General features: G+C 43.9%; 1 protein-coding gene across 3 annotated transcripts in view; it reads right to left on the bottom strand.

Moving 5' to 3' along the window:
• Positions 1-1,400: 1,400 nt before the first annotated feature.
• Positions 1,401-22,915, bottom strand: part of LOC119457477 (potassium channel subfamily K member 1-like) — a 221,147-nt gene continuing 199,632 nt past the window's right edge. The window contains exons 2-6 of one of the 3 annotated variants that reach the window (XM_037719057.2): positions 19,624-19,764; positions 12,405-12,616; positions 10,224-10,410; positions 8,133-8,323; positions 1,401-5,618 (exon numbers count right to left, since the gene is read on the bottom strand). In XM_037719057.2, coding sequence (XP_037574985.1) covers positions 5,580-5,618; positions 8,133-8,323; positions 10,224-10,410; positions 12,405-12,616; positions 19,624-19,764 — 770 coding nt within the window. In that variant the 3' untranslated portion in view covers positions 1,401-5,579. The other 2 variants (XM_037719058.2, XM_037719056.2) reach the window with 2 other exon arrangements.

Genomic DNA, 22,915 nt, shown 5'->3' with positions numbered 1-22,915 from the left:
CATTTTCCTTCACAGTCTATCACGATTGTATACATTCTGTGGTTGCGATGAAGTGCTCGTGTCATAGTCCTTTATTTATGTCCCTGTTCCATTTGCACTTTGTTTCACTAAGACAAGTCCCCCTTGTCAAAAGGTTGACCTGAGGTATCCCTTGATCAGCCACGGTGAACTTTAAGCCCCCCCCCGTCGTCCTGTGAAGCTCTTCAGTGCGAGATGTGCATTGTTTATGTGGTCTTCGAAGAAGCTAGTGTGGGTGTTTGCAAAGTCAAAGGTCTGACACTGTGTATGCTTTGCTAACTGTGGCCCACCATGCAGTAAGCAGACAGTGAAAGCAGAAGCAGCAAAGGAATGCACATGTTGACATCTCCTCGGCGTTGCATCACACACAACCTGTGTCATCCCACACTTTCTGTATGCGTGTAGACTGCCATACTCGGCCACCCTTGCAGCAGTATGTCGTCAACATACTGAAATGCAAACAAAGAAATGTAGACCACATCTCTGCGTCTACTTGGCCATTCTACGAATTTATTGTGAAATTCCAAATTTCTAGAGTTTGATGTAACAACATAAACGATTTTACAGACTCTTATTTTCACCCATTTGAGGACAAAACTGATTTAAAAAGAAAGCAAATACCGTCACCGCCCAATTTTTCAGACTTAAATAGACCTGCCTGCAGCACTGCCACCTAGTCCATAGAAACATATAACAGTGCCCAAAAGTTAGTTCACGATTACTTGAATATTTCATATACAATGAACTTTTGAATATTTGACTGATGCCCATCTGGCCGGGAAGAATCGTGAAATTAAGTAAGGACACCGACCTCCTGGAATTGCTTATTGTACAAACTACAGTGTGCAATCGCAATCAGAATGACGGAACCCTTCCCAACATGTATGCGCACTGTTTGCATCATATTTTGAAATCTGTAGAGCTTTGTTTACCGAGTACTCAGTTTCGTTGTGAACCAGGCTCTACTCAAGGGAGCCAAAATGTCTTTCCTTCATTTTCTTATGTAGTTGGCACCCTTCATGAATATTTGTTTGTGATGCAGATCATTCTAGCTGCGACTATGTAGCAAAGTGTGCACAGCCATGTTCACAGCACCCCTGCTGAACAATCTTTGTGAATTTTTATAAATATTTGAACATCTTAAGTAATAAAAGAACTTTTATTACCGTTCACCAATTTTCAGCATTTTTTGGCTTTGACTGTAGTACGTATAAAAGAATTTAAGGCTAGCATCTCTAGCGCTGTACTTGCTTAAATATAAACACCATTATTTTTCTTTTTTGCAATTTTTTGCCGAACGTAACACTTTACATTTTATTCAAAACTATCTTGCAAATATGATGTAATCTTGCACCTATGGGACTGGAAAGCCGACACAAGACTTCATGAACAAAGACCCACAAACATTTCCATCTTTATTCAGCTCCTTTTCTTTCACTCTGTTCCATAACAGTTACAAAGTTCTATAGAAGCAAACAGGCATGGCTTGTAAGCCACCATCGCACACAACAAACAACCACAATGAATGTTTATATGTACATATAGACACATTTATAGTTATGTATAATATATATATAATATCTTTATATATATTTATATGTATATTTCAATATGAAGTATCACATGTGAAGTGTCGTTGAACCTTGGACGTGGGACTTTTATGGTCAGGTGCTAAAAAGCGCAGCTTAGCAGTGCTATTTTTCAAGCAAAAAATAAAAAATAAGTAATCACAAATCTGAAATGCGTGTTTGGCACACTGCGGTATTCGGACATATAGTGCAGGCAAATGCCGATTTGGGTGAAGTTGAGTACATTTTAAAAGGGTGATGGGAGCAAGCAGCACACACCTCCCATGTCACTTGAAAGAAAAAAAAAAAGCTGCGAATAAAAACTGGGAGAGACAGTAGCAAGCATTACACTCATTTCCTTGCTGTTCTAATGCTGTCCATCTTAATGTAGGTAGACATAAGTAATATGTCTTTGTGTGCCTGGCCACTAAAACTATACTCTTCTTGAGCAAACAATGTATATCTATATTGACCTTTTTTTTTATCAGGAACCGTGTTCAACAGTTAATTATGCAACAGAGCTCTCAGTGTTTTACAATTCTTAAAAGATGTGCATGACAGGAGCAAAGTGCATTAAGCTTTACACAAGACACGTTATCACTTCAAATAAAAATGCACCTTCTATCAACACGAGCCCACACTCTTCTTTTTTTTTTTTTAATAGTCTTTGTCCACACAATGAAGAAAGCATTAAATTGTAACATAGATATGGTGTGTTCAGAGCTAGAAGGTTCTTGAGAAATTAAATACATTTGTCCCAGCTACTGCAGGAAAGCGTCATGGACGTCACTATCACATGGTTACAGAATGATATGCTGGTTTCACAACGAACTGCACGGGAGACAAATATAACAAGGCATGCTACGGCTAACACTTGAAGAAGCTCAAAGGTGATTTTCGTAAGGAAGGTTGGGTTGAGAAGTGGGAGAACCATGGCATTGTCCAGCAGAGCTCTCGAGTAAGCTATGACGGCAAGTGCAGGTGAATCAAGTGTGTGTCTAATGAAAGAGCTCCGAAACAGTTCTCAAACAGGAAAGTTGCAGCTACACCACTGAAGCCACAGCCATTTTGTGTAGGACTATTAGCGCGGCAATTTATTTTTTCAAGTGAACCTCGAGCATTGTGGGGTGCAGTTTAAACAATGCAGTCTGTGACTGAACAAAAGAAAAAAAAAAAGGCTCATTTTGTCGAATTCTTGCATAAAAATTAAAACAGTCATACAGTACCTCAAGGTTCTTTGGCATAGTGGCATCAAACCTACATTAGACGGTACTACTACACTTGAAAAATTGTGACTGACACTGAAGAGTTGCACAATGTGATGGCCACACTGCAGTGGTGAGTGAAAACGTGTGGCAAGAGAGAGCAGTTCCACAAATGTTCCTCCGAGTTTAATGCCTGGAGAGGCAAGACCTGTTGCTGTGGTTTACATAGTTGAGTCATGTCAGTGCAAACATTTTTAAGGTAAAGGCAAGTCATCTTTGAAGGGCCTTGGGATGCAAGTTTTCACCAGCAATTTGCACTCTTCAATAAAGAATTGCTGCAAGTGATGCCACAGCCTAAATGAGCTTATTCTGTGGGTTCCTTCATGAGCCAGCATAACAGCCCACTTAATTACATGCTGTTGTGTCATACACCTCACTACAGGCGTGACAATAAAGTTTGTCATTTAAGCTTGCCTGATGTGACATCCAAAATTTGGGTGCCGCATCTTTTCTTAAGTCTAGCTTCTCGAATATGTTTTTATAGTTCATCAGCATTAAGTTCAAATTAGGCGTGAAGACCTGCAGACTGACATTTCTTGAACAACCTGAATGTTTCTGTTGAACATCTCAGAACAGCCACATCTATTTCGAGATCAGGGGAGGCATAGAAACAATTTACACTGATATCACTAACATATTCATGCCAGGGCTGACAATCTATGTACATTTGGGAGATTAGCACAAGTGTTCACTTTAGATAATAGATGTGCCAATATTTCTCATTTCTAACAATAAAGTGTGTGAATGCAGGTTTGAAAATGATTGGTAATGAGGTTGTCCAGGCCGAAAATAAACCACTGGGATCATTTCAATTTAATCCATTTCATTGGAACTGTGGCATTATTACACTGCAATTTCTAATCTACAGGATCAACAACCAGGCTAACATACAGTACGTGGCAATATTGAGTGTACCAGGTTTAATTAAACTTTGGTGACAGTGTGTGTTAGACCAAATTAAACGAATTATCATTTGAAGTTCCCTTTCCGATTCCTCTCTAGTTCACAGAATTCATTCACTGAAAAACAGGTCATTTTTTTTTTGCTTAGCAATCTGGTCTAAGTTACAGTTGTTCATGTTGCTTCACTCTTCATGTTAGCTGTAACGTGTAACACAATGCAGAGCTACCCAGTGGTCTTGTCTGTTTTACCACATGTTAATGCAATTGTACAACGCAGCTAATGGTTTGGAGGATAGGCAGCCTCCTGACGAAATTAGTGCACCGACATCCAGTAAAACAATTACACAGAACACACAACACACAACCATTCAAACACAAGGTGATGGGAGATCTGTTTTTCTTTTTGCTGTGGCACACACACCATGCACAAGGTGAGAGGAAGAGAGGATTGCCACAACTCTCACTGTCTGCATGACAGTCGCAGGCTACATACCACGCTTACAAACAAATTTGACGTACATGGGCACAAGCAATATCCTGGTCATATAGCAAAAGTGAATTCAGAAGAAAATCAATATGTCCTTGTGCTTGGACATGAACACGTGCAGTGCTGTGGTCTATCTGACTAAAAGCTTACAAGCTGTATTAGGCATGTTACATCGGTGGCCTGCCCTAGCCAACCCAAGTAAGCAGCACTCAAGACAGGTCGACCTGACAGAGAATCACATTTAACTACTGCTGCCTAACAGAGGCATTAAAGAAAGCAGATGATACACATAGCTGCAAGTTCTGTAGCTATTCTTGTTTGCTGTAGTTAGGCCTTGCTGCTAAGAGCTAGTTTCACGTCCTTCCACCCCGCTGGTGTTTTCGAGCAAGCACTGACGTGAGCCAACAGGAAGGCTGCTACATAATGTGCAGTGGAAGCACAAGGAAAAGAAACCATTTTTTGGCTTGAAATCGAAGGCCAAGCACGCAGCATTTCTCAGAATGCAAGCTCTGACAACAGACCAAGGCAGGTATCCTGCCTTTGTCATCTCTTAAATCACGTGCATGTTTTAAGGCATTGATAACATAGAAAAAGGTCTCAAGTAACTGTGAAAGCTCCCAGGCCCAACTTGGCTGCTTCGCGAGCTCCTACAGAGTCCTTTAAAGGAACATTAAGTGGCAAAAAGTACATCCGACATAACTGGTCTATCACCATGGTCGCTCTCAAAATTATTTCAGGTTTATTAAGTGGGATAATAATGACTTCTTGGTGAAGACAAGTTCAAATGAAGACTGACTTGGCCATTTCCACCTTTCCTCTCGCCAAAACCACAGCACCTGCGACGTCATGCACGACATCGCAGATTTCGCAGTCTACATGGATCTGCGAGCTTCTTCTAGAAGTGCCCACTAAACACGCAAGGTTAAATTTACTTTTACTTTAAATTGCACCATAATGATATTGTTTCTCTAACCAACACTTAGCCTTGGCCAGTTATTACAACTACATGCTACATTGCAGGGAATTTTCTTCCAGTACTTGTGCTTGGCACTGCCAAACACGTTGTTTTGCCTCATTTTCTGGCAGGCCGACTTGCTGCTCTTAAATGGGAGTCCATGTCTGCCACTTCAAAGGTGTAATGACTTATGTAATGACTTCCTTTACTGTCCCCATAAGGCCATTGTTGCCAAAATACACCCTAAGCATTCCATTTGCAGCATTTATTTCATGCATTTCAACTTCATTGCTATAGACGACCTGGTAAGATTACCCTCACAAAATCTGCCCTCAACTTGACAAGTCCTTTCATGCAGTGAGCCATCTCCAGACACCGTGCGGCTCAGAGGCCTGTCCTCTTTATTCTTCCCTCCGTGTAAAACTGAAAAGAAGGGGAAAAAAACAACAAAACAAGAACAAATAGTTTGTTTGATTAGATGTGCGTACTTTGCTCGTTTGTAAGACTAATAATCTCCATACCTATGTGATCTTTCTAAAAACTATTTTTATTAACATCGCAGTAAGAGGTTGATTAGTAGCAAAGGAAATGAAGGCCATACCTTATTTTAAAATATTTTTTGCCAGTAAGTCAGTGCGACATCGCAAGCTGTGAATTATTTTTTAATGTTTTGGCTGTTGTGGCACAGCACAGCAAGAGTTCTTGAAGCTTGCCAAGTGCAGTGTTTTTCTCCTTTAGAACATGATGCAATTAATTTTTGTCAATAGAAACCTGACTAGGCCCAAGCAGTCATTGTCAAATCCTTGACATCATGACTAGCAGCTGCAGGAACTTCAAGGCAGCATTGCCACCTGTCTTATTTTTGTGTTTTCTGGCCTGTCGATAATCCTATCATGGCAAGAGTGACATTTTCTGATGCTTTGTAATGGTAATTTACTAATACAGCTGAAGCCATTTCTCTCTTTAGAGCCCCTTTAAGATGTCTGGATGCCGTATAACCCCATCACAGTAAACCAGGATGTAAGTAACCTGTGATGTGAATGAAAGCAACCGAAATATGTCAACTACACACCTTGAATATCGGTAAAACAAACTAACTTATTCTCAACCTTTTTTGCTCCTTTTTGCCGGCACATGCATGAGGCGAATCCCATTACTCTTACCTAACTTGCATTCAAAAACTTAATTGTTGCATTTTTGTGCTCAAACAACTTAATTGGACAAATTAGAAGGTAAAAAATATCACCACTTTAGCCATTTCTGAAAGGCCTGCTGAGGGCTGCATGCCTGCTATGCGGAATGTTGCATTGATAAGGTAGGCAGGTGCAAGTGGTTTTTCTGGCTAAACTGCTGATTGGTTTGTGTTAAAATTTCGCCACACAGTAATTGCCTGATTCACCTAGAACAAATCGGAAGTATGCATCACTTCCAGCAATATGCCAGTTGAGACATGCTAATTTTCCGAGTGGCAGGAGTGGCTCCACTGTTCATTCTAGAAGGACAACATGCCTGGCACAGAAGAGAATGTGGAGCGGTTTTGGTCTCCTGGCGACAGATGATACCACCTTTCTTTCCACTGAGAAAATGTTAAGAGTTCTGTTATGCAGAGCCCCTCAAGATGCATACTGCCAATCAGTTCTGAACAAAACAAATAAATAATGTGTTTGAACGTGGTATTATCTATTAAATGAAATGCACCAAGAAACGGCACCTGTATCTGGAATTTCACTGAGGATAAATCAGCCAAACCATGCATACCTAGCTCCTTTATCAACACAACATTTGGTACTGTATGTCACTTCAGACTGCTTTTGGGTTGCCACAGAGGATCAACAAACAAACAAGCTCGGTGCCAGTCTCTGAAAAACTGTTCTTGCTGCAACAGTACAGACTCTAACCTTTAATAAGAAACCCACGCGAACATTGCGAGCATGTGCCTGTATTACAACAGAGGTGACAAGAACCTGGAAATGCGCAACATTCTTTCACAAGTTCTTCTAAGGGCCTCCCCTGAGATGATTCAGAGGGGCAGAAATGGGTAGTCATAGTTTTAAAAGAAAGCTCGTCCGCATTGCAAACCAGAGTTACAACTCGCAATGTTTAATTAGATCTGTCCTTACCAAAAGGTCCAAGTTCTCAACCATTCCACTTTAAGCTTCACAGACTTACAGTTCTTCAGGGTACAATTTTGGTCGGTCACACTGAAGACTGGCGTCGTGCTAACAGTACTGCATACCTTAGTGCTTCAAAGCTTCAGTCTTTACTGTTTTGCATGCATTTCAAAAGGAGATAGATGGGCAAGTTGGCGAGGTTTCATTCTAAAGGCAGCGTTGGAGCAGAAGAGCGACGAGATAGATTAACACAACACAGTTTCTGCTGACACTAATACACTTGCATCGTGCTATGTCCCTCATCTGCCTCGCGCTGTCTCATCTACGAGTTCAGGCAGTGGTTTGACTGGCCAGCAGTGTTGGTACTTTCTCTACTTTGCCCTTCACGTGTCCAATTTCATGCATCATCAGTCAAAATTTCGGCACAATGTCTGTGCAGACAACCCTGGTATCGCACAGTTAGTCAAGCTTTAAAAGTACTTAACAGCTATATCTGCGCTGGAAGCCGTGTCGCAGCATCACAACTACATTGTGTTGCTTATGTGTTGTTCCAAGAGATTTATGCTATGCTGAGGCCAGTGCTAGCACTGCACCTGAAAATAATACAGCAACTAGCTTCTGCTAAAGCACAGGAACGCGTTGAGGTGTTTTGAGATATAAGCCTCTTTTCTGCGCACCACGGACACAGCCGTGGCTATGCCCATGGTTTCCTTGTTTTGTTCTGTGCACGCCTTGCTGCGTATTGTGCCTATGAACATGTAGCCAGTCACGGCAGATCCTCGGGTGAAGATGAGGATGGCGGCGGCCGAGCCTTGATGTGGCGCACCTGTGGTGGTGGAGGCTCATCGATCTGTTGCGTGTACTTGGGTCCGAGGCCATGGTGCAGCCGCACTTTCTCGGGGTCATTGGTCATCTCATCGCTCTTGAGCAGAAAGAAGACGCCCACGTTGAGCTGCGGAATGTCGTAGAGCACGTTGAGCAGCAGCATCATAGATGTCAGCCCCACCAGCAGGTACCCTGCAGAGAGAACACATGTTATTCACTCGCCGTGACAATTGTTAGAGGGTGTTAGAGATGATTTATTTGGGATGTAAAGGCTTCACGAATATACAAGCCACCAACAACACAGGACAGCAACGAACTCCAGATGGCCTGGTAACGAGAAGTCAAGACAATCTGGATAATTGTGAAGCCTTTCATTCCTAAAAACATTGTCCTCAACTAGGACAACCAGCACATATACAAACCTGAAGCTTCTATATATGCACATCATTCAGCCATCAGTGCACACCCTTTAGAAACGCAGCTTTGCACAGACCCCCGATGTCTTGTCCAGTCAGTGACAATGAAACAAAACTTGTGCAGGGACAAATGTGGGATAGTTTTTGTTTCATCCAAGCATCTATGAATTAAGTGCATGTTGAGTAGATAAGCAACCACTAGTGCAGTTGAGGAGTGACCGGTGTTCCCCACAAAGCTGTGCAGCCACCATTTCAGACATCAGCCAAGGCTTGCTTCACTCGGAAAGGGAACGATACCTTGTTATACGTTGTTTTTGACCAATGTGACTGACCGTTGTTGAATAGCACACATATTTGGAGGAGATGCCAGTTTCAGTGAAGCAGTACATATGTATGAGAAGTGTGTTTGCCAAGTTGCAGTCAGTGCCTCATACATGAGGAGCTTTCAGTAGCGAAAGTATTGAGGAATCATTAGAAATTGGCTGTTTTATGAGGGCAATTTGTAATGAAAGAGCAACAGCCAGTATCGCGGCATATTTACAAACAGTATGTTTTTGTGCATGCACCACGCACTCAGCATTTCATTAATGCATTAACTGAATATCGCCACATAGAATATAAAAAAAAAATCCTCAGATGTATGTCAATCTGACAGCCGATACATCAAACACAGCGAAGCTGTATAAATGAGTTCTCACATCCTTTCTGATGGACTAGGGGCCTGCTTGCTGGCTCACTGCCTTGCTTGAAACTGCCGCTGTATTCGCGCACAGTAATAGCTGGCTTTTCTTAGTGATGGCTCCCATGCACCCTGCGTTGCAGCACCACATTGTCAGCTTTTACTACCGCAGCCATACCTCCAACAAGAATTTGTTGGAGGTATGCGAGACAGGAATTACGGATTACTGGTTAAAAAAACTGTGCATATAAATTGTCTATTTGATTGAGATATATGCAACATAACTTTTATTTTGTAATCATTAATATTAAGTTTCAAATAAAGTTTCAGAATGCTTCAATTCGGGGCTCCAACAGGCGCTGCGTCGCATTTACATTTGATATCGACCACGCTGTCGCATGCTGGTGTTCTCTGCATAAAAACCGTTCCGCAAATCCCCTTAACAGCTTCACTGTAATGGAAATTACAGCCCAAGGTGGTGACATCCATGGGTTGGAACTAAAATTGTCTATATAGAAGGCATTCTGGCTTAATGTGTTTACTGTACTTTCAGTTTTTGAGCACATTCAAGACTCTTGAATGTGCCTCTATTAATGCCTCCAAGGCACGGTGCACCTAATGCACCTTGACAGAACTAGATCATTCAAACAAATGAGACATACTGACATGAACATGACTCTTGAATGTGCCTCTATTAATGCCTCCAAGGCACGGTGCACCTAATGCACCGTGACAGAACTAGATCATTCAAACAAATGAGACATACTGACATGAACATGGTCGGTCCCATGACTATTTCTCAGCGTCAAGCTTTGTGCAAAACACCAACTAGTATTGTGCTCACAGGAATAAGGAGACTGATCTTGCCTTGTGTCATAATTAAACAGTAATAAGCGTATCTGTCCAGAGGATGTCAATTAAATGAAGGCCGTTACGTGTAAACCAAGTGGAATGGCCTGAAGCGAGCTTGGCAATAATAGAGCCGTGCCGTGCTCACCCACAACAGCCACTTTGTAGAGAGGCCTGTAGGGTTGCTCATAGCTGTCTCCGGGTGTGAAATCGCCAAGACCAATGGTTGTGAGGGATATGAAGCAGTAGTAGAGCGAGTCCACATAGTCCCACTCTGGCTCCAGGGATGAGAAGATAGCCGCAGGCACCAGGAAGAAGAAGATCACCACCAACAGCTGCAAGGGAACCAGAGCACTGTCATACACAAATACTGGCCATACATTGATATATCACAAATGATCGAATACAATGGAAGCAAATCTGTTTCTTGCTGATATCAGCATGTAGCGAACATATGCTTATAATGAATATTGGATATAACGAAGGTATTTTCACATAGAGTAAGATTTCGTTATAATAAGGTTTGACTGTATGTGTGCAGATCAGGAGTGCATTACCATACAACTATACGCACAAATCATCTCTAGACTAGCAAAAAGAATGACTGTGTTTTAGTGAAAAGATACACATGTTATTGTTTCTTGAAAGCATCCTTCTTTGCAGGTTTATCAATTATTTTCAGGATGTTTGTGCTCTTGATGCTTTTCTGTTCTTGTTTCCCTAATATATATTGAGATCATGCAATAAATGCTTTTATTTGTAGACTTTTCTACTTTCGGTCCACTCTTCCATGTCTCATTTTTCTATTGTGAAACCATATCAATAAGCACAAGTGCAAATTCAGTTGCATCTCCAGATAACCTGTCAGCATTCATTTGACGACTGTTCATTCAACTTTCTACTTTATTCGACCATGTTCGAAGGTGCTGATAGAGCACCGATGCATGTCTATGCAGGATAGAGATAATTTGACAATGGGATGTCAAATGCCAGGTAATTAATATCTGAGAGGACTAATGGTGGGCAGTGCACAACTGCACAGCTAGCTGCTTCATTATGGCTTGTCTGTGGGGTAGTTGGTATGTGGTCGCAGTAAGCGAGTGACAGTGCAAAAAGACGAGGCACGCGAGTCAACAAGGCAACCAACACAAATGGGCACTGGCTTTCATGTCAATGTACACGAATACGCAATCCTTTTAGTTCATGTAAGTGCATGCGCAGTCTATACTGCCTGACACATATAAACTGATTCAGTGGCACAATAAATTTAGTTGAAAGTTTGCGCTTGGTGTGTGTTTTTTTATCTGCCGTCCATGTCCTTTTGTTGCGCAATAACACCTTACTAATGGACTACCAACTTGCCCGCAATGCTGCCCTCATTAATGTACATATGTGCTGCGCCATCGTCTTTCTCCTTGTCCTTTTTCAGTGTTCACCACAGCTGCTCAAACTGAGCACTCCAGTGGCACAGTTGCTCTTGCGGTACGTGCGGCGAGAGTGTAGAATCAAAGCACAGCATGCTAGGAAGACATGCAGGGTTTGTGGGCTGCTTGCAGTCACTGAATCAAATGCAGCAGTTTACATTGAGCCGCTATATTTCAATGACACATCTGAGATAAACTGCAGTTACTTTAATAATACCAGAAAGTGCAATAAGCACCAAGACAAACATACGGTGCATTACTACCGGCTTGATTTGAGCAGGAAAAGAAGTGCTATTAATTTTCAGGTCGGATGAAAAAGATAAAGCGTTAACAAACATATTGATATAAGGGCAGTCGGAAATGATATCCCAAAAGTTTTTGCCAGTTAGTGCAGTGCTAGCCTTATGCTCAACTGTAATTTTTCATAGTTGCAGAACATGATGCCTGTCTATGGTAAAACTTAACAGGATGCCTGATGTTCTTTTAACACTTAGCGCATAAAATTATTGGCATATGAGGCAACATCAGGCAATAGGGAAAATAACAGTATTGGCTAGAATTGCCAAATGAGAGCATCAAATTCAGTTAGGTGTTGGTGTGGACTAGTTGGTTATATGCCATGCTTGAAAACACTGCATAAGACACAGATGAATGAGTAGACGACGCAAGTGCTCGCTTCGTTTGGCCACATTTCGAGCTGCTCACTCATCCTTGTCTTTTGTTGCTTGCTCTTGTGTCGTCTGCTCACAATTGCACGTCTTTTACATTGTTTGACGGTATGAAAATTGCAGTTATCAGCCTGTGTGGAAAGTGTTGACCATTGTGGACCTCTGATGGTCTTAGTTGATAACTAAGAGTTGGACTGGCACAAGGCACTGCGGCAGGAAACAAGAATGTGTTCGTACACCGACAATGAAGAGGTGGAGGACACGGATGTTGAATGCCTGGTACAGGTGCCCGAGGCGCGAGTTGAGAAACTGCAGTATGTAGGTGACAGGGATTAGGAGTCGCTCGACGAAAGCCGACAGCAGGATCAAGGTCAGTGGAATGCCAATCAGCCCGTACACGATGCAGAAGATCTTGCCACCCGTGGACAGTGGGGTGATGTTGCCGTAGCCTGCACCATGCCAACATATTGCCACCCATCAGCAATCCATGCTTTGGGCAGCTAAAACAATTTCAGTACAATGTTAGCCACAGCACTGGTGACCACGGAACTAAGCTCTATAAGCCTTACACTGCTCGTACTTCTGCATCCAAAAATGACATTTGATATGTGTACTCAACTCAGCGAGTCCTCCCTTTGTATGTTTTACAGCTAGTCGAGAACGGTGTGCTCATTTAAGTGCATTAAAAAAAGTACACATTCAAGTACATATTCAATGCATTTAAATAGTGTTAAAAATTCCGTCCTGTACCATAGTTGACGGTGTGATAATGAGTAGTAGGTGGTCTACCTATGAGGACATTCTATTCGCTTGGTCTTAAAGGGACACTAAAGGCAAATACCAAGTCGACGTGGACTGTTTAAATACCATTCCAGAAACCACGCAACGCTTGTTTCGTGCCAAAAAAAAAAAAAGACAACTTTTATGAGCAAAATGCATCTACAGGGTCTGAATACCTTTATCCCAATTCAAATCTCCCGCCACCCAACCGGAGATTGGTGACGTTGCATACGCCATCACCGCCCTTTGCTGACGTCGATGAGTAAAACTACAGTGCCTAGAATATACTTGCAAGTATATTCTAGGCACTGTAGTAAAACGGCGCCCGACAGACGGCGGTACGGGATTTTGCACATAACGCAAACGCGCGGCCATGGAGAAACCGAGAAAAGTGAGAGCGGTGGATACAGTGCACTAGAAAATAATACTTCTAGTTCACTGTAGCGGTGGATTCGCCGCTGCAGCTGCTTTTGGTCAAGTGGCGAGGACCGCTCGAGCATCCCGCGACATTACGTGGAAGTGGAATTATCTACTACTTGCAGTTTGTGCGAGTTTCGCGAGCCAGCAAAACCAGCGTAGCACTACGCGATAACGAAACTACTGAAATGAGAGAACGCAGGAGGTGCAGAGTGGAACGAAAACGAAACCTTTCGAGCGCCCGCGTCGTTGTCAAGGGTAATTTCAATTTTTTTTCTAAAAATGAAAAAGAACTGGACAAGTCGCATTTTCTTGCCCCTTATAATACAATACAATTATGTTTTTATAACAAGTGGTTCAGTACTAGTGCCAGAATTTAAATGAGGGGTGCTTCGTCATCAGGCAAAAAGTACTTGAATGTCCCAGGGAACTCTAATCGTCTCCTGCATTTTCCTCAATTTCTCAATTACAAAGGCTCTGTTTGCGATAATATTGACGCCTTAGAGATTCTCCAGCACTAGTCTATCACTTTAGCTTGACTTAATGTATGTCTTTATAGTCGGATAAAACTTGAGTCTGCAGTGAAACTGCGCCCATGCTTTCATAACCGCCGGCCGCCGCCGGCTACCGTTCCTCCGCGAGGCTGTAAAAAGGTCGAACGCTCGCGGTATCTGTGACTGCAGCAGGCGCCTCTGGCGACGGCTCGGCCGAGCTCCCACCAGCTGCGCGCTACTGCACATGCGCCGTGTTAAAAGGTCGTACTTCAAACTTTCCCCGTTACCTAAATAAGGCGGCAACCACAAAAATAAAATTATAAGCGCCTGGTTTTATGCGTTTTCACTCGTCTATTATAGTGGAACGCGCAAGTACTACAAGTACGGTAGTATCAAGTACGACGCCATATTGAAAAGGTCGCATGACGACGATCTTGTTTGCTTCTAGCGCCTAGAATATACTGCTCTGTGATTGGCTGGCGGAGTAGCACAACCCCGCGCGGTCCACGTGCCTTTGTTGCCAACTGCTGTTTTTTAACAGCGAAGCTGTTTAAGCCAACCGTAAAACGTGCGCGTTTCACGAAAAGCCAGCCGCGCCGTAGCCATGGCAACCAGCAACGCCGCGGCTGCTCGCCACTGCGTTGCCTAGCAACTACCTCGCGGAGCGTCGCGCGCTATGCTTGGGAGAGAGAAAGAGAAAATGAGAGCAAGAGAGAGAGAGAAACAAATTGTAGAAATACTACAGTGTACTAGAATAGGGGCCAACCGCGCTTTTCCGTTTCCCCGCAACGCTCGCGGTGTCCGTGACTGCAGCAGGCGCCTCTGGCTGCGGCTCGGCCGAGCTCCCACCAGCTGCGCGCTACTGCGCATGCGCCGTGACCTCATCCCGGCGTTCCGTCTGCTGCGCGCCGCCCGTACGTACACTGGCGTAGACTGTACATAGCTTTCGCCGCACTTCCCCTACGTGTGCTCGGATTGTAAGTGCTTCGCGAGGCGTTACCCGATGCCACGGACCACAAGGAAATGCTTAAACACTTCGTATAGCCATGACCAGCTAGGAACCGATCAGCTCCGCTGTGTCTTTAGCCTTGCGCCACTAGTGCAAGCTGCCCCGATTTTCTTAAGTTGTATGCTACTATAGTGTCCCTTTAATAAGTATGTGTTGACTACGCAAATGCACTCAATGTTATATGACCTCCTTGCCCTTTACCAATTCCACTTTGTGATTTGTGCATTTGTGTGCATTGAACGAGTGCATCCAAATGCTGAACTTGTGATCCCAGTTAATCAGTATGGTCTCATATGAAAATGGCTCTGCCTCAGAAATAACTCGAAAAGATCTTCCTCCTGCACAAAATGCTCTCAGGGCAATTTAGGCAATGACTATCGTTATTTCTCTTTTTGGTGTTGCACAGAAATACTGATATGCACGAAAATAAAATGGTTAGTTTTATTCTCCACATCTTCGGTGGCTGTAAACAACAGCAATATTACAATGAAAGGTTATCTGCGATTCTGATCCAGCAACAAGTTATGTCAAGCTTCACTGCACGCAGCGAGTTGTGAAGCAGAGGTGCACACAAGTTGCTTTGCGGCACGTGTAGCAGCAGCGCAGCGTAGCAAGAGGCCCGACTGAGTTGAAGCGAATGCCAAAACATGACGAATGCCAAAACATGACGTCATTTCATGACGTCATTACACATAACTTCCAATGGAAAACGAATCTCGGGTGCTCTGTGGCTTGCACAGAGGAAGCTTTAGCTCGGCCCAACTCCGACGGAGCCTACTCAAATACATAAAAAAAAAAAAAAAAAGAAAACGCAGAAATGCTTTTCTGAGATAACCCCCGGGCCGATTTTAATGAAAATTGGTGCATTCCAGCTACTGTGGAAGGAAAGTTCATTTATGGCCTTGCTCTTTCTCAGAAAAACTGTCGAAAAGTGGTAAATTTGAAAACGTTTACAAATCCGTGACTCTGCACCAAAAATAGATATTGCGCAGTTTTGTAAATTGCATCAGTCAGAACATCCAAAGCGAACAAACTTGATATAATAATTTATATCTTACGTGAATTCGTTAGAATGTTTGCGAAGGTTTTTCAAAAGTCCTACTCGCGTATTAGTGGTGTATTTGAGAGCGAGGTATAACATGCAATTTGTCCGCTTCAGATGTACCATTATATGCATTTTACAGAATTGTGATATCTTTTTCATCGCTGAGCTACTGAGTTGTAAACTTCATAGTTTCGTTTTCTGAAAACGTGCGATTTTCAACAATTGTTATAAAAATATTGGCTGCTTAAATAAAAAAATCCGCGTCAGTCACTAGATTTTAACTTTTTCTTTTAAATGCAACTAACTCCATCAAATTTGGTGTAGCGGTTGCCGAAAAAAATATTTCTCCGTATTTAAGCAGGAGTTCGCGAGAAGCTTCCCCATAAAGCGAATTGGAGACTCCAAGCATGGCCTTCGAGAACGAGCGGCGCGTGCTGTCTTTGAAAGACCCAAGCCGTTTTACTCGTACTGAGAGCGCGTAGTTGCCGAATTTCCCTCCATATTTTGGCAACCAAGTACAGGGTAATTGAAAGTGCAAATAGACAACCAGGAGTCACCAAAATTAAGTGAGAGACAGTGACAGTGAACACAGACAGTGAATTGGATGCAAACAATGGAAACAAAAAAAGACCATGGGGATTTACAAGAATAAGAAAGAAATTAGAAAAGGTCCCAAAGGGCAGTGCTTTGCTATTTGAGGCTCGAACTGGTTGCATAAGGACAAAAACATAGCGGAGCAAATATTAGCAACAAGATGAGGCATGTGTATGCTGCAGCAAAAATTCGGAGACCACTCAACACATCCTAATGGAATGCGTAGGGATTCACTCAGTGAGACCCCTAGGTAACGTACACCTTCCATGAGACGTTTAGAATATTGGGGGGAAAAATTAACCGACGATCACGATGCTCCCTAAAGCGAAATTTGAGAGCAGCTGTATATGTGTTTGCATTTCGCGATATGTTGGCCGCCGCGGACAGTCGACGTGTCGTGCGGCACGTTGCAAACGGAGCGAAGTGTGGCGCGACTGCCTCGCTAATCTGGAGATCGCGAGAGCCAGCGCGTGGGTGACGCGCATCAAATAGGAACACAAGAAGGAATTAGGAAAATTATACAAGCAGCATTAACCAGGAGTGTGCGACGATTTCATCATTTACGCTAAAAGCCCTGCCGAGCTTTGCCTATAGGAAAGTAGAGTAATACAGGTGTCACATGGCGCACTTTGATCGCCATCAAGCCCGATCTGGATCGAAATTCTCGATTGCGATTGGCTCCCTCGCGCAACTTGCGCAAAGGAGCCAATCGCAATCGAGAATTTCGATCCGGATCGGGTTCGAGCGCGATCAAAAGTGGTCGCGTGACACAGGTATAACACTCAAGAATGAGCCGCCTGCACAGTATTCAGCCAGGCACCTTGAAATTTGCACGTGCTGTGTCACTGCTCTTGGGTGCTTATAGACAGAAGCGTAGACGTTTGTAGAGGATGCGGAGCAATCTGACAAAGACAGCGCATATACACAGGGTGAGGATCAACGGCGAATATCTCAGCAACCTTCGGTTTGCAGATGACATCGTCCTATTCAGCAACAATGGAGACGAATTACAGCACATGATTGAGGACCTTAATCGATAAAGTGTAAGAATTGGGTTGAAGATGAATATGCAGAAGACAAAGATAATGTCCAATAGCCTGGCAAGGGAACAGGAATTCAGGATCGCCAGTCAGCCTCTGGAGTCTGTAAAGGAGTACGTTTATCTAGGTCAATTACTCACAGGGGACCCTGATCACGAGAAAGAAATTTACAGAAGAATAAAATTGGGTTGGAGTGCATACGGCAGGCATTGTCAAATCCTGACTGGGAGCTTACCACTGTCGTTGAAAAGAAAAGTGTACAATCGTTGCATTCTACCGGTGCTAACATATGGGGCAGAAACTTGGAGGTTAACGAAGAAGCTCGAGAACAAGTTAAGGACCGCACAAAGAGCGATGGATCAAAAAATCTTAGGACTAACGTTAAGAGACAGGAAGAGAGCGGTGTGGATCAGAGAACAAACGGGATAGCCGATATTCTAGTTGACATTAAGCGAAAAAAAAAATGGAGTTGGGCAGGCCATGTAATGCGTAGGATGGATAACCGGTGGACAATTAGGGTTACAGAATGGATACCAAGAGAAGGGAAGCGCAGTCGAGGTCGGCAGAAAACCAGATGGGGTGATGAAGTTAGGAAATTTGCAGGCGCAAGTTGGAATACGCTAGCGCAAGACAGGGGTAATTGGAGATCGCAGGGAGAGGCCGTCGTCCTGCAGTGGACATAAAATATAGGCTGATGATGATGATATACAGGGTGCGCAGTAAATACTGTTACCCGGTTTTTGTCCAATATTACGGTTAAGAATAAAATAATCTCAGGAAATCTTTTGTGTAGGGCATTTATATGCCGATGCAATAGGAATGCAACACAAAGCAATTAGTTCAAATATCCGCTCTTGACCTCGATCACCGCCTTTAAAAGTTCTACAAGTACGCTTCAATCGCAGCCCTCAAGGTATATGTACCATCCTCGGGGGAATTTTTCTCGATGCTCGCTCCAGCGCGTGGTGTCGGTTCACGCTCTTTCACTGTGCCACCGTCCTGCTGCTAAGTCGTAGACTTCCTCTCCGAATTGGGACAAGGGCAGCGACTGAGGCTCTAGATTATCGCTAAAAATAAATTATGGGGTTTTACGTGCCAAAACTACGATCTGATTATGAGGCACGCCTTAGTGGGGGACTCCGGAATAATATGGACCACCTGGGGTTCTTTAACGTGCACCTATATCTAAGTACACGGGTGTTTTCGCATTTCGCCTCATTGAAATGCGGCCGCCGTGGCCGAGATTTGATCCCGCGACCTCGTGCTTAGAAGCCCAACACAGATTTTCTCTAAGGTACGTCTCCATGTCCATCTTTTAGCCCGAAAACAAGATACGTGCTGCCCGTGGTATGGTTACTCCAGCCTCGAACCGTGACAGACGCCGGAGTGGAGTTTCCAAAAGCTCTAACGTCGGAGCAAGCACACGAGAAGACTCAGTGTTGTGACGGGCCTCGACCGTTAAAGCTTTCTCATCGGTGAAGACAGTCGCCAAGTGTGCCCTCTTCGCGGCCAACAGCATCCGACATTTCTCTCATCTTTCCTTTCTCCGTCAGTTCATGTCTTCTCTGGGAGGGAACACCTTCGCATGGCTCTTTGCTCTCGCCGACATTCAGCTCCGAAGCCAGCCTTGAGATGCTTCTCCTCGGCTGGCATTGGATTCTATTCTTCACAATTTCTTTTAAGGTGAGAAGTGGCCAAAGCAACCACTGCGCAGTAAGTCTGTAACTGTGCCATGCACGCTTAAGAACCTAGTGGTGAATCTTGCGGTGAACGTTTCGAATTTTGGTGACCTAGGAATCACAGTGTCCGACCTAGCTCAGTGTCGAGACTACGGGTCGATGTATATATATATATATATATATATATATATATATATATATATATAGTCTATGGTGTGCAGTTTCCACAGAATAAACAAACCAGCACGAAACACGGTCGAAATGCAGGATAACGATTGATGAAATATTTGAAGAAACGATGTGGAGAAACGTTAAAAAGCCAGAGCCACAATTATCAACTGAAGTGTGCAACAATAATTATATATGGCGCACGCTGCTTAGCACGAGGTGACACTCACCGATCGTGGTGATGATCGTGCTGGAGAAGAAGAACGAGTGTCCAAAGCTCCAGTTCGGGTCTGAGGTGACGTTCTTGACCGGCGAGACTCGGTTCTCGTGGGCGCGTACGATCTCCACAATGAAGCTCTCCAGGGCCTCGTCTGCGTCCAGAGAGAAAAAAACAAAACAAAAAGAACCTTCAGACACGAGACGAGCGATTGACACGTGAAACATGACGGGGCGTATATTACTTTTGTCTTGTGACTGTTTTTCGTGACCTACTATTTATTTATTCACAGTACCCTTAGATGCCCTCACTAGAGGGTGTTACATATAGGAGCGGAAACATAAAAATTCGTTAACCTCTTAACATTTTTAACAACTAACAATACGGCTAAATACTAAAAAAATGCTAAGAGAGTTCGAGGACGCAGCTACAGAGGAACAATATAAATGTAAAAAATAAGGTAATGCACAGAATACAATAATCTGCTAAAAATATACACGGAGCATTAATTGAAATGGTTAACAACTCACAACAAACGAGGAATGACCTAAAAATGAAACTAATTATCCGTGATTAGCAAGCAGTGAAATGATACTGGGTCAGGTGCAGTGTGCATGGTATAATATCAGAAGGCAAGTTGTTCCATTCAATGACGACGCGCGGAATAAAAGAGTGCGCATAAAAGTAATGCGTGACGGCGCTTGACTTTTGAAACGGTGATCCCAATGTGGAGAAAAAGGCAGACTGCGACTGAAATAAATTGTCGTGAAGAGATGGATGATGAGAAAGTTTATGAAATAGACAAAGATGCACCGATTTGCGGCGAACTGTTAGACCTTGTGAATCGGTACGTCCTCTTAGTGACAAAACGCAGTGTCATTTAAGTAATCGGAAGACACGAAGCGACAGCTAGGTTTTGCACATATACAATGTCGTTGACGATGAATGCCTGACCCAGATCCCATATTGCTGATGCGTGCTCGAGCTTCGAGCGTATTAGTGCACAAGCATGCGTTAGGTTGAGCTTAATTATGCTTATGAACCAACCAGCCTGACAACAAGTGCCGCTAGACTGACACACCAATTCTCTCCACGTTGCACTCACATGCGGCAGAAGAGCTGCAGAAGTGCAGTTCATGTCGCTCTCATGGCTGTGGCACACTTGAGGCCACTCATGAGTGGGTTTGTACAGTGTTATGGCGCACTGTCCAGAATAAAGCTCCATCATCCCAGCTGAACCTTGACTCGGAGTACTACCAAGGCACGAAACTTGTAATGCCGTTACTACAACCTCACTGACGCGTACCTCGCAATGACCCTCTGTTTTGCCACATTTCGCGACGTAACGGTTTTCTGCCACCCGCAGGTCCGCCCGGTTTTACCTGACCAACGGATACGACACTGACCTTAACAGGGCTTGTTGCGGGGCTGTATTTGGTTCATTATGTTGAAGAAAGATTCGGCGCAACATATGCGAAAACGAACGAAGAGGCAGACAATGGACAGGCGGAGACCTCTTAATTCATTGATCCTTATAAATCTAAATTTACTTCTGCACTTCGTACATGGGAAATGCAGGGAACATGGATAAAAAAAAAAAAAGAAACTTTGTCAACCAACAGCTCGACAATCGAAATGGCAGCACGACAGTGGTAGCTATCAGTATAAGTAAAGCATTATACAAAGCATAAAACCTTCGATACTAAATGAATCCAAATATCATCGCTTGTGCAATGCAAAAAAGCAAAAAAAAAAAAAAGCGAACAAGTAAAGGACACACATAGTGAAGTACAATAGTGAGAAAAAACGTACCACGCATTTGACAAATTCAGTGCAAATCAGCTGGGGTAGATGTATTAACAAAACTGCTCAGAAAACGCTTCGTTGCGCTGCATATTTCCTTCGGGCTACGACACCGATTTGCGCACGGCACATCGCTCCATGTTCGCGTCGAAACCTCAGCCGCAGTGGCGCGCCAACAAACGACGCATGCAAACATGCGCGTTTTGACACGAACACTCGAGTTATTTTCCTCCCGCGCGTTCCGCCGCTGTATATATGTAGGCATATATGCTTCTCCGCGTCGTCTGCAAAATCAATCCTAACTTGATATTGGTGCGCGACGAGACGTTGTGGGACAGACGTGTGTACACCACGCCTGTTGTGCACAGCTCTCGGGGCATCCTCAAATTCTTTCGACAGTGCGTACCTATATCGAGTTACCATCGATCGCGCAGGATCGCTCAAAATCGCCATAAGACCATAAGCGCGGCCACGAAAACCCGGCCCTGCAAGTGTCCGGGGCGCAAAAAAGAGAACGAAATAGAGCGGGGACAAAGAAAAGAAAACCTGCTACATCACTTCACTACCAATAATAATAATAATCACCGCCCAAGCACTCCGTATAGATGGTTAACCAGCGAAGCTGAAACGTGCGGCCAATTTGAAAAAGAAGTATTGCATCGGCTTTATAAGCCATTCCCTTCACCAAATGAATGAAAATAAGGTTCGAAAAGAATACTTCACCAGTCTCTAAGCTGCGTTACCGCTTCTCTTTATCGCCGCTTCAAGCCCCGCCAATCATAAGGAGCCGGCTACCCCAACATAGTCAATAAATTAAGCGTCACAGAGAATTATAAGGAACAGAAAGAGTGATGAGCACCGCTAAAGGGAAAAACAAACCAAAAAGAAAGTCTTCTTTTTCTTTTTTTTACAACATCCTCCTCAATTAAAACAAACCAATCCCAAGAGACTTGGATGCGCGCGGATTCGCTGCAGGTTCGCATTCTCGGCCGTGCAATTATTTAAAGCGATCTTCGTTACTGCAGAGCGCGACGGGGAATCGAGGACCAGCGCCCCGCCGGTCCGTGCCACGCTCTCTATAAACACGGGGGCCACTAGTTCCACGGCTCCGATGCACGCCGGATAAGCCTGGGCACTGCGCCGCTGCAGGAGCCACGCGGGTAATCTCCACTCGTCAGGATTAAGCCCAGTTTCGTAGAAAGTCTGCCAGCGATGCAAATGAGCGCGTCGACAAAGAGACCCCCTGCAACCGTCGACAGTGCGTGTGCCGCTACAGCCGCCTGAGCCCGCCACTACGAGTATAGTTCACCGTGCCAAACGCGAAGAGCCTCCGGCTGCCGCGCGTTCCGAGTCGCGAACACATATGCACCGAAGCCGAGCCCACATACTTTTTCGCTTCTTACTGCTTTGTTTATTTTCGCGCGGTGCGATAGTCTTGGTTTTGGAAGCGTCGACGTAATCACAAAGAGTTCGAATCTGCTCTTCGCTGGAAACTGGGTACC

The sequence above is a fragment of the Dermacentor silvarum genome, chromosome 7 (assembly GCF_013339745.2).
Source record: "Dermacentor silvarum isolate Dsil-2018 chromosome 7, BIME_Dsil_1.4, whole genome shotgun sequence".
NCBI lineage: Eukaryota > Metazoa > Arthropoda > Arachnida > Ixodida > Ixodidae > Dermacentor > Dermacentor silvarum.
The sequence above is the reverse complement of the archived record's forward strand: the minus strand, read 5'-3'. Positions and strand labels throughout refer to the sequence as shown.